The following is a 10554-nucleotide window of genomic DNA, read 5'->3' on the forward strand; positions in this document are numbered from 1 at the left end:
TGGAGTGATGACGCTACCTTCGTCGCGGCCACTCGCCTACCCGGAAGGAGGCAGCGCCATTTTGCTTGATGGCGGAAGTACTAAAAATGTTCCGCCAGATAGCTGCCTCGGCAATCCTTTTCCCCGACCCTTTTATTGGCCACTCCGCTTTCCGGCAGCAATTGGAGGCCCGCCTACAGGATCTCCCATTCTGCACTTCGGGCAGGGAATCACGTCTGCTCCTACCGGTACTTTAGCAGACCGGTTTACCCATTGCAGCGGCATAATTTCTCATTGCAAAAGGAAGCGAGGGAAAGAAATTTCTTTTCTGGTTCCTCTCCTGCATCAGGATGAGAGGTAGCGCATAACGTAACAGATTCAGCAAGAATGTTTCCAATTCTGCTATCCTCTTCGTTGTATTTAAAATAGCAAACCTGCAGTTGTAGTAGCCCTTATGTAGCTCAGAGTCTGCTAGTGGGATAGGAGAGCTGAATATATTGCCAATATATTTCACATCTGGCAACTGATGTGCCCCTTTGGTTTCAGATAGTACTTGGGTAGTCTAAAAATCCCGACACATAGTGGCCATGGTGGCTTTTACTAGATGTAATGTATTTAAAAGGTAAAGGGGCCCCTGACCATCAGGTCCAGTCGTGTCCGACTCTGGGGTTGCGGCGCTCATCTCGCTCTATAGGCCGAGGGAGCCAGCGTTTGTCCGCAGACAGCTTCCGGGTCATGTGGCCAGCATGACAAAGCTGCTTCTGGCGAACCAGAGCAGCGCACGGAAACGCCGTTTACCTTCCCGCCGGAGCGGTCCCTATTTATCTACTTGCACTTTGATGTGCTTTCGAACTGCTAGGTGGGCAGGAGCTGGGACCGAGCAACAGGAGCTCACCCCATTGCAGGGATTCGAACCGCCGACCTTCTGATCAGCAAGCCCTAGACTGTGGTTTAACCCACAGCGCCACCTGGGTCCGTAATGTATTTAGTGTATACTCAATTCTGACCAAACTATACCTCGATGCCAGATGTGAAATATACAGTGGTACCTTGCAAGACGAATGCCTCGCAAGACGAAAGCGTCTTGCAATTTTTATGGTGACTCGCAAGACGAATTTTTCTATGGCCGTGCTTCGCAAGACAAATCCCCCTCTGGGTTTTTTAGATTGTTTTAAATCGCAAAACTGTCAATACCCAGGATGCATTGTGTCTGGAGCTTTAGAAAGCCTCCCCAGTGCAGCCTGGGCTCACTTCTCGACGTGCAGTTCCAGGGTTGACTTCGAGGAGAAAAGAAACTTTTTAAAAGCTTTTTGCAAGGTTTTCAGCAGTTAAGGTAAGTTTCTTTGCACTTTTCGTAACTTTTCATAAAAAACCTTTTTAAGGTTTTCAGTACCCTTCTTCAAGGTTTAAACTGCCTTTTTAAAGTGCCTTTTAAGGTTTCTCAGTGCCTTTTTTAAAGGTTTTAACTGCCCTTTTTTTTCTTCAAAAAAGTGCCTTTTAAGGTTTCTCAGTGCCTTTCCTTTTTTTAAGGTTTTAACTGCCTTCTTTTTTGCAAATTTTGCAAATTGTAGCAATTGTGCTGACATGGGTCCCAAGAAGGCTGCTCCTGCAGAGGCAGAGGCCGGGAAGAGGACCAAGGAGAAGATTACACTAGAGATGAAGAAGGAGATCATCCGGAAGCACAACGGAGGCGTGCGAGTGACAGACCTCGCCAGGGAGTACGGGAGGAATCCATCCACCATCGCAACCATCCTGAAGATGAGGGAGAAGATCCTTGCGACAGATGTAGCCAAGGGAGTCACCAGGATCGTGAAGAACCGGCCAGCTGTTCTGGAGGAGGTGGAGAAGTTGCTGCTCATCTGGATGGAAGAGAAGCAGCGTGCAGGGGCCACAGTGACTGAGGCTGTCATTTGTGAGAAGGCCAAGGCCTTGCACGCAGCCCTCGTACAGCAACAGCCAGGAACCTCAGCTGAGTCTGAAGTCTTCAAGGCAAGCAGAGGTTGGTTTGAAAGATTCAGAATCAGATCTGGAATCCACAGCGTGGTCAGACATGGAGAAGCTGCCAGTTCTGATGTTCCTGCGGCTGAGGACTTTGCCACGGAGTTCCTGGAGGTCGTGAAGACACAGGGCTACCTTCCACAGAAGATCTTCAACTGCAATGAGACCGGGCTGTTTTGGAAGAGGATGCCCAAAAGGACCTTCCTGGTGGAGGACCACGACCAGCTGTCCACCCAGGAGCTGGTCGAACTGCAGGCAGGGGCTACACAGGAGCAGACCCCTTTGGAAGAGGAAGAAGTGACAATTGAGGAACAGCTGTCCTCCACAGAACTGAAGGACATCTGCCAACAGTGGGAAAACGTGCAGACTTATGCACGCCAGCACCACCCAGACAAGTCTCTGGCACATGACCTTGCGAACACATTTGACACAAGGATCATGTCCTCCTTCAGAGGGGTGCTGAAAAGGCGGCTGAAGCAGCAGACCATGGAGAGGTTGATCTTGAAGAAGGAAAGAGTGGAAGAGGAACCTGCTGCTCAGGCTAGCCAGCCTGAGACCGTTCCTGCCTACTCTGCAGCGCCTTCTACCAGTTGAAAAGCGTTCATGCCATCCCCAGAGACACCCTCCACAACTCTGGGTTGGACCACGTAAAAGGTGGTCCTGCCTCATGTTTGCTGATTTTTAAATGTTTTTGTCATGTTTAAAAAGTTGAAGTTTTGTGCTTGAAATTTTTGAAATCCTCTGTACTGTACAGTATTTATGCCTTTACAGAGCACTTTATAAACACTCTGTAAACCCAAATTGATTTTGTTCTGACTTTTTTTGCCCATAGGAACACATTAATTAAATTTCAATGCATTCCTATGGGAAACCACGCTTTGCAAGACTAATTTTTTGCAAGACGAAGACTCGCGGAACGAATTTCGTCTTGAGAGGTACCAGTGTATTGGCATTATTTTCAGCTCTCCTACCCCACTGCACCACCTCCATTTTTCTGTAGACATAAGTTTTCATAGTTGAGCACTGCCTCTTAGTTTAAGATTTTTTTTTTTTAAGGGACCCGACCATTGGGTCCAGTCATGAGAGACTCTGGGGTTGCGGCACTCATCTCGCGTTATTGGCAGATCATGTGGCCAGCATGACAACGCCGCTTCTGGTGAACCAGAGCAGCACATACAGCTTCCAGGTCATGTGGCCAACATCACACGGAAACGCGGTTTACCTTCCCGTTTGGAGCAGTACCTATTTACTTGCACTTTGACATGCTTTCGAACTGCTAGGCTGGCAGGAGCTGGGACTGGATGCGGCCCAATCGCCTTCTAAATCCGGCCCACGGACGGTCCGGGAATCAGCATCTTTTTACATGAGTAGAACGTGTCCTTTTCTTTAAAATGCACCTCTGGGTTATTTCTGGGGCCTGCCTGGTGTTTTTACATGAGTAGAATGCGTGCTTTTCTTTAAAATGCATCTCTGGGTTATTTGTGGGGCATAGGAATTTGTTCATATTTTTTTCCAAAATATAGTCCGCCCCCCACAAGGTCTGAGGGACAGTGGACCGGCCCCCTGCTGAAAAAGTTTGCTGACCCCTGCCCTAGGTTGTGGTTTAACCCACGACACCTGCGTCCCTTAAGATACAGGCTTGCTTTTGCTGGGATTGCAGAGCTACCCTTCTGCACTTTCTAAGCAGCAGTTCAAAAGATTGGGCGTGTCAGAAGTTGCAAACTGAAGCTCTAACAGAAAAAAATAATAATCCCAGAACTGGCTGAGTGCTGAACTATTTTGTGTATTCCTTCATATTTACTATTGGTACTATTTCTATAGCAATGAGCTCTCCTCACTTAAGTTTAAAAAAGATTTATAGCCCATCCTTCCATTCTATATATTCAGTGGTCAGGGACAATCTACAATTATTACCAAAAACATTCAGAATCAAAACTGCATGTCAACTGCAACCTGCTCTGCAGCAACTTTGAAAGCAGGCTTTAGTCAAGTGTTTTGTGATATCCCATTAACTGCAAGTTGTATTTCCACATATGCCCATTTAAAAGCCCTTTTCAATATCCCTATAACTCCCTCCAATGCCCATTCCACACTACTGATGAAAGTTTTAATGAGTTTGCATCCTAATTAAATCCATCACCTCAAAACTTCCATCTCTACTTCCCCTCTAATTTTGTTCAGACTCCAAATTCTATCCGTTATAACTTGAGGTTTTGTGTGTCAGAATTCTTCTGAAGAGTAACTCACAAGTCCTATCACTCCACTTCAGAGTAGTTTATGGGGTACTATAAATAACATGGTATCCAAAAAAATAGGTTTTGATATGTCTTTATAACACATGCAAATAATCTTAGGCCTCTGGGCTCAACCATTCCATAAAAATGTATTTACTGGCTTCTGAATTTCCATTCCATTCTTTCAGGACTGAAGGGCCTCAATGCAAATGATTAATAAAGACAGCACTCTGGATAGATTTGTTTTTTATTAACTGTAATCCACAGTACAGCCCTTTTCAGCACTGAAGCAGAGAAGTGCCAATTCTTGTCTTATTTATTCTGCAGTTTCCTTCTTTTTAGCTGCAGTTTCCTTCTTTTTAGCTGCAGTTTCCTTCTTTTTAGCTGCAGCTTCTGTCTTTTTAGCTGCAGCTGCAGCCTCAACCTTTGCTTTGCCCTTTGCTGCTTTCTCTTCTCTAAGCTTGTGCTGTAGGGAAAAATTAAGATGGTTATACTCCGCAATGTTTTGAAAACAGGTAAGCCAATTTCAATCCAATTTTTACCCCACTTACATTCTTAGCATGGCGCAAAATGGTGTTGCGTCTCATAGTCTTGGCATATGGATTCAGTTTAATCATAATTCTCAAATTCTTCAGTGGATTCTTCTTAAGAACTCTGCGGTGAATCTTTTTCCTGCAGAAGGTGGTTGGGTGAGTACATAGCTCTTTTATTTATAGCCTAATCATCACCATAATACAGTCCAGATGGGTTAGGTTATATACAGCTCAATAACATAAAAAAGGATTCCTAAGCTCTGTTAGGATGCCAAACACAGATACTAGAAGAGAATCTGTGTGCAGCAACTAGAAAAATACTGCTACACAATATGACAGAAATTCAAGATTCAAATCTAAAATTCCCCCTTGAAGCTTCATTTCCCCTTATCTGTGTTCCAGAAAACACCCAGTGTCTCACTTGCATCACTACTTTAAGCACTACTATTTAAGTTGAAAATTTAAAACAAACACTAACTTTGGTGCACGGAGGGCCTTCTGGATCTCTTGACTTTTCAAGATTCTTCCAAGATCTGTATTGGTCATCTTGTGCATTGGCAGGCTGCATTTAAATACAGGCATGTTACAGTTTTAGCACTGAGAACTCTCTCACACAAATACATTTCATCTCCTTTAAGTTACTGATGAGTAGATATTACAAGTAGCACTCATTATTTGCATGAGCACCCTTCCATTTGTCATAAGTAGGCCTGGGCAGAATTCAAAAAGGCAGAGTACAAAATGTGACAATTTCTCACTAAAATAGGGCAACCTCAATCATGCACAACCACATTTCTACAATCCCCTGCCCCAACTGGGATTTGAACCCACCTCCGCTATTTCCTACAGCCCTTCCTCACCCAAGCCAATGCCTTGGGGAAGTGGGAGCCATCCACTGTCTGCCATCCTCTCCTCCTTGATAAGGTGTTTTCCAGCCTGAAAAGGAGGCATCAAGGAGGAATGGCAACTATTATGGGATTTTCCAGTGAGCATACTGAACAGTCACCAAGCCCACTACAATACTTGAAACTCCCAATTTATCTGCAGGGCAAGCAACACTTCTAACCACTACTTCTAACCACTAGTGAGGCTAAAGCAAACCCAACCAGAACCTAAAAACAAGCTTACTTGTAGTCACTCTTCAGGGTGGCTGGCTTACGCCAGGTGCCATACAAGTCATCCAACTTGCGGAAAGCACTTTCAGTCCAAATGCAGAAACGTCCAACATGGCCACCAGGAGCAAGTCTTAAAAGGTTCAACTTGTTGACATCAAGAAGGGTAATCCCTGTTAGATAAGAGCACAGTGTACGTGTTTTAAGTACACGTGTTCACTATTCTGATTAATGAATTGTTTTCTTACTGCCTAATACATTGGACCTAGAAGATAAAAGGGAACATATTCCCTTAACCATATTCCCACCTAAAGATTCATCCTCAATCTGGATATTTCGTCAGAACCTCCACCAAATCATGTGTTTCATAAACACGGACCAATGAAGTGGAATATCATCATTTTTTACACCCCTCCAGCCTACAACCTCCCTCATGCATCTTGCATAGTAATTCAAAAGCTACCTGGGATGTTCCTGAAAGCTTTTATGATGCCATTGTCCTCATTGTAAATAATGCAGGGTCCCCTGCGCTGGATGCGGCGGCGGTTCCTCATTTTTCCCTTGCCTGCACGCATACGCTGGGAGGCATAGACCTGGGTGGAAACAAACATTTTGTGTAAAAACCAAGTAACCACTTTCAGGGCTAACAACTGTGCTTCTGCAACTCAGAACTTCACAATCATCACTGTTCATCTGAAACACGGACCAGTGAAAAATTCATCATTTTGCAGAAGCAACAGTAATCAGGTTGCTGAATGCTTTTAACTATAAGAAGCTTTAAAGAAAAAGTTCTTAGATTAGTTACACACACACACACACACCTCTACCATCCCTGATTTTTGCAGACAACACTCAGCACACCTTTTTGATATCATTCCAGGCTTTCAGCTTTTTAAGCAGTAGAACAGCTTCCTTTGTTTTCTTGTAGCCCTCGACTTTGTCTTCAACCACCAGAGGAAGTTCTGGAATCTCCTCAATGCGGTGGCCTGTTCAAGATACGAAATTTTAGATTTTAGTGCACACTGACTACAATGACAAATAAACAACCACCACCACAAAATGTCTGGGTTCATCAATGAACACCAAGAATAGCAAAAAACAAACAAACCCTGCACTCTAAGCCTGTTAACCTGAAAACCCACTTATAACATCCCAATACAGTATGTACTCCAACTGTCCTCCAGATTCATCAGTCACCTTCTATTCCCAGTGTGGTTAAACTGCAAAAGTTGTTGGGACTACAAGTCATCATCCCTGACCGCTGGCAGTGCTGGCTGAGGCCGACTGGAGTTGGTCTGCAACAGCTGGAGTTACAGGCTCTGTAAAAGGTGCTCTACTTCCTATAAACGTGGGCTACAAATACAAACTGCCCCACAATTACAACTATGTCACATTTAGTAAGTACATTAATGGCCCTACATAAAACAACATACTTGCCTTTGGACAGAACAAGTGCCGGAAGAGATGAAGCTGCCAGAGCAGAGCAGATGGCATAGCGCTTCTGAGGTACGTTCACCCTACGATGCCAGCGTCGCCAAGTCTTGGTTGGGGCAAACATGCGGCCTCCACGACACATCTATTTGTCAAGTGTAAAGGATGGAAGCAAAGTATATTCTTGTGGAAGATCCACCCCCCTTTCAGTCTTGCTCAGAGTTAGCTGATCATCAACCATCTGTACCAGCCTGATGACAGCAGGCAACTGTCACTGCATACAGAGTAAGGCGCAAATTACGACATCATGGCAAGTACGATCCCTCTACGGTATTTCTAACCAGTTTCTAGACACACAATACATACTATCACAATGCTGGTAATAAATCATTATATTTCAATTGATTAGCTTTGCTCTCGAGGACATAACCAGAAAAGGCAGCCAGAGTCAAGGATACATTGCCAAAAGCACCCTGGCCAGATCGATGAGTTCCACCTCCACGAACCCTTGGGATACGAGCAACAGCTCTTCCAGTACCCCAAGATTCAGCACTGGTCTGATGACCTGAAAAGAAAAGAAGCATGCCATTAAATAATTACTGATCACCATGTTCTATGTCATTTTCCTGAAGGTGTTAACAGCCAACATCAGAACTTCCACTGATATCACAGAGCTCAAAAACACGGACCAATGAAGTGGAATTTCATCATTTCAACAAGGTATATATTTATTTTTATGCTATACAGATGACTTTTTAAACAGACTTTTATTCAGTCAGGTTTTCATAAATATATCCCAAAAGCTTTTTTTAAAAAAATAAGAAGAGTATCTTAAATTTTCACTCCATAAGTTAATCCCAGTGGTATTGGTACAACTCTTACCTGCAAGTTCACTGACAGCATAGGGTTGCCTGTTGTTTTTCCGCAAGTTGGTATGGACAAAGTTCACAATATCTGGACGAATTGGAGCTTTAAACACAGCAGGCATAGTGACATTTTTACCCGAAACTTCCCCCTTTTCGGAATATACCGAAACCAAAGGACGAGTACAAGCCTGGAGATGGGGAGAGAAGCAATATCTCAAATACAAGCAACTGGTGTTATTGAAGTTCAGCGATAGCACAAATTTTGCTCAGTTTCGGAAAGTCGTCAGCTCAACGGCAACAGCAAGTGGACAGCAGGCTACTGCCCCTGAAGACCGGATAGGACGCAAATTACAGCATCATAGCAAAATGTGCCCTCATGCAATGTAATGCATTCTTGCACCTAACATAAAAATGCCTGTTATGTTAAATAAAGAATGAACATAGAGTACAAGTATTCTGCCTCATTTTTTAGACTCTCAGATGCCAGGGATTGAGAACTTGTAGCCCTCTAGATCGTCCATACAATGCAATTCCTGCCCACTACTCAGGTCTTCTACTGCATGCTATGAAACTGTTGGATCTGCTGACCACATAAGCAAGCAAGTTATAGAAGACACCGTCTGTAGGCAGTTTTCTCATCTGATTTTTGAAGGTTATTTATGATATAATCATTTTGTAGTTTTAGACTATTTGTGGTGTTTTTAATACTTTTTAAAAGTTTTCTATTATAATTTCAGCATCCAGTTTCCCTCAGTTGCCAAATGCATGCCTCTCAAAGTCTGACAAACAAGGTTAAAAAACAGCAGCTGTACTTTTTATCCTGCCCTGCCACATGCAACTGGTATTCAGAGGCATAGTGTCTGAACATGGAGGTTCATTTTAGCCATCAAGAATATAGATATTTAACACACAGCATTGATAAGCCCATTTTGCATGAATTAATTTAATCCCTTTAACCTCTAATAGGTAATATTAATGATTAAACATACAGGCCAGTGTAGAGCAGCAGCAGAGACTGAACTATGGAGTCTTGTTTCTGCTCAACTCACTAAGTAGTCTTAGGGAAGCTGCAACACTCTCAACATCAGCTGCACTTGGAAGTTCTATAGTATTGTTGCTATTAACCATTTTAATAAATATTTACATCATTTAAGTTATGTGTATGGTTTCTAGACATTATGAGGCCAATGGGAAAGTTAGAAAAAACTGGAACATAGGCAACACTTATTTTACTGTTTCAACTACAATCTGCCATATGTAACTCAGTGCAAATAATTTTATATGGTGTCAAGACACATTTATTTAAAAAAACATGTAGCAATTATATGCATGTTTATTGGATTTAGTGCAGTTTACTCACCGGTAAGCACATATAGAATGAAAGCCCAACAAAAGTATAAACACGCTGGCTTAGTACCTTGGTTTACAACCATAATCCGTTCTGGAGGTCTGGTTGTAAACCAAAACAGGTTGTAACCCAAGGCACGCTTTCACCAATGGGGCCTCCCCCCCCCAAAGGGTTGTAATAAAAAAAAAGGGACACGCATTTCAGGGTTTGACATGGTTGTAATCCAAAACGGTTGCAAACCAAGGTACCACTGTAAATGCAAAATTTCCAGCAAAATACTCAGTGTCTTAATTGAAAGGTGCTGCACTCTATCCTACACGCATACGGTAGGATGACTGTCTCCCAGCCAACGTGGTGAATAGTCAGGAACGAACTCCAGCACGACCCTCTTCTGCTGCCGTAGACCCGCCTTGCCGCGCATCTTTGAGGATAAAGGCCATGTCTCTTGCGCTCGGGTGCTGATCGCGAGTTTCCCGCTGTGGGAATGCCGGACTAGGCCGGCCACTGACTCTTCCTTTGTGTGACTTAAGGTCACTCAATCCAATGAGCGGCGGTTGGGAGAGGGAGAGAAACGAGAAGCCAACGGGGAAATAATTTCCCCTTCCAGGCCATCTGCATCCCCAGCGTTATCGGCTTCAGGCTGCGTCCCTCTTTCCTAGCTAAAGACCCTCCCTCAGGCAGCGGTCGGTGCGAGCGGGGAGGAAGACAAAAGAGCCAGGCAGCCAACGGAGCGGGCACTGGGCCTGCCCTCCCGAGTCAGCCAGGCCTCCACGCGGCGAATCCTCCGCTCCAAAATGGCGGCCGACCCGCTGTAACGCCGCTTCTCCCCTCCGCACCGCCCGGCTTATTCCCATTCTTCTTCTCTTCCTCCTCCTTTCCGCTCGCCATGGCGGCCTCCCCGCGACCACTCTGCCTCCCCAACCTCACCTCCGGCAGAGCCCCCGGCCCCTTCCCTGCTCACCATGATGGCGACTAGCGGAGGAGCCCCTCACGCTGGCTTCCCTCACCAACTCGGCCCCGACCGGAAAAGGAAGGACTGCTCGCGGCCGCTCC

The 10554-nt window shown here is 44.7% G+C and overlaps 2 protein-coding genes and 5 non-coding genes across 7 annotated transcripts; 1 reads left to right on the forward strand and 6 right to left on the reverse strand.

Annotated features, from left to right (window-relative positions):
• The first annotated feature begins 47 nt into the window (after positions 1-47).
• Positions 48-4446, forward strand: LOC118093057 (tigger transposable element-derived protein 1). Its single transcript, XM_035131795.3, has 2 exons — positions 48-1312; positions 1551-4446. Exon 2 carries the CDS (start codon positions 1564-1566, stop codon positions 2569-2571), a length of 1008 nt encoding a protein of 335 aa, XP_034987686.1. The 5' UTR covers positions 48-1312; positions 1551-1563; the 3' UTR covers positions 2572-4446.
• On the reverse strand, positions 4441-10517 carry RPL4 (ribosomal protein L4). The gene is made up of 10 exons (XM_035131859.2): positions 10463-10517; positions 8170-8341; positions 7746-7852; positions 7294-7432; positions 6718-6842; positions 6320-6449; positions 5873-6029; positions 5223-5306; positions 4763-4883; positions 4441-4677 (listed from the first exon to the last, which is right to left on the reverse strand). The coding sequence occupies exons 1-10, from the start codon at positions 10463-10465 to the stop codon at positions 4528-4530; spliced, it is 1188 nt and encodes a 395-aa protein (XP_034987750.1). The 5' UTR covers positions 10466-10517; the 3' UTR covers positions 4441-4527.
• Positions 6192-6262, reverse strand: LOC118093331 (small nucleolar RNA SNORD18). The gene has a single exon (XR_004693622.3). It is a non-coding gene; the product is annotated as a small nucleolar RNA SNORD18 (small nucleolar RNA).
• On the reverse strand, positions 6518-6585 carry LOC118093332 (small nucleolar RNA SNORD18). Its single transcript, XR_004693623.1, has one exon. It is a non-coding gene; the product is annotated as a small nucleolar RNA SNORD18 (small nucleolar RNA).
• Positions 7501-7600, reverse strand: LOC118093333 (small nucleolar RNA SNORD16). Its single transcript, XR_004693624.1, has one exon. It is a non-coding gene; the product is annotated as a small nucleolar RNA SNORD16 (small nucleolar RNA).
• On the reverse strand, positions 7932-8003 carry LOC118093330 (small nucleolar RNA SNORD18). The gene has a single exon (XR_004693621.1). It is a non-coding gene; the product is annotated as a small nucleolar RNA SNORD18 (small nucleolar RNA).
• LOC118093334 (small nucleolar RNA SNORD16) lies at positions 8417-8517 on the reverse strand. Its single transcript, XR_004693625.1, has one exon. It is a non-coding gene; the product is annotated as a small nucleolar RNA SNORD16 (small nucleolar RNA).
• Positions 10518-10554: the final 37 nt, after the last annotated feature.

The sequence above is a fragment of the Zootoca vivipara genome, chromosome 13, assembly GCF_965207765.1.
Source record: "Zootoca vivipara chromosome 13, rZooViv2.hap1.1, whole genome shotgun sequence".
NCBI lineage: Eukaryota > Metazoa > Chordata > Lepidosauria > Squamata > Lacertidae > Zootoca > Zootoca vivipara.

What these genes read in the sequence shown, in the direction of transcription:
- RPL4 (XM_035131859.2), bottom strand. An exon ending in GGCACTTGTTCTGTCCAAAG is followed by an intron (nt 6,843 to 7,293) that starts GCAAGTATGTTG and finishes TATCTTGAACAG; the next exon opens with GCCACCGCATTGAGGAGATT. An exon ending in ACCCTGAAGAGTGACTACAA is followed by an intron (nt 5,307 to 5,872) that starts GTAAGCTTGTTT and finishes ATTTAAATGCAG; the next exon opens with CCTGCCAATGCACAAGATGA.
- LOC118093057 (XM_035131795.3), top strand. Translation starts at nt 1,564, where the DNA reads ATGGGTCCCAAGAAGGCTGCTCCTGCAGAGGCAGAGGCCGGGAAGAGG.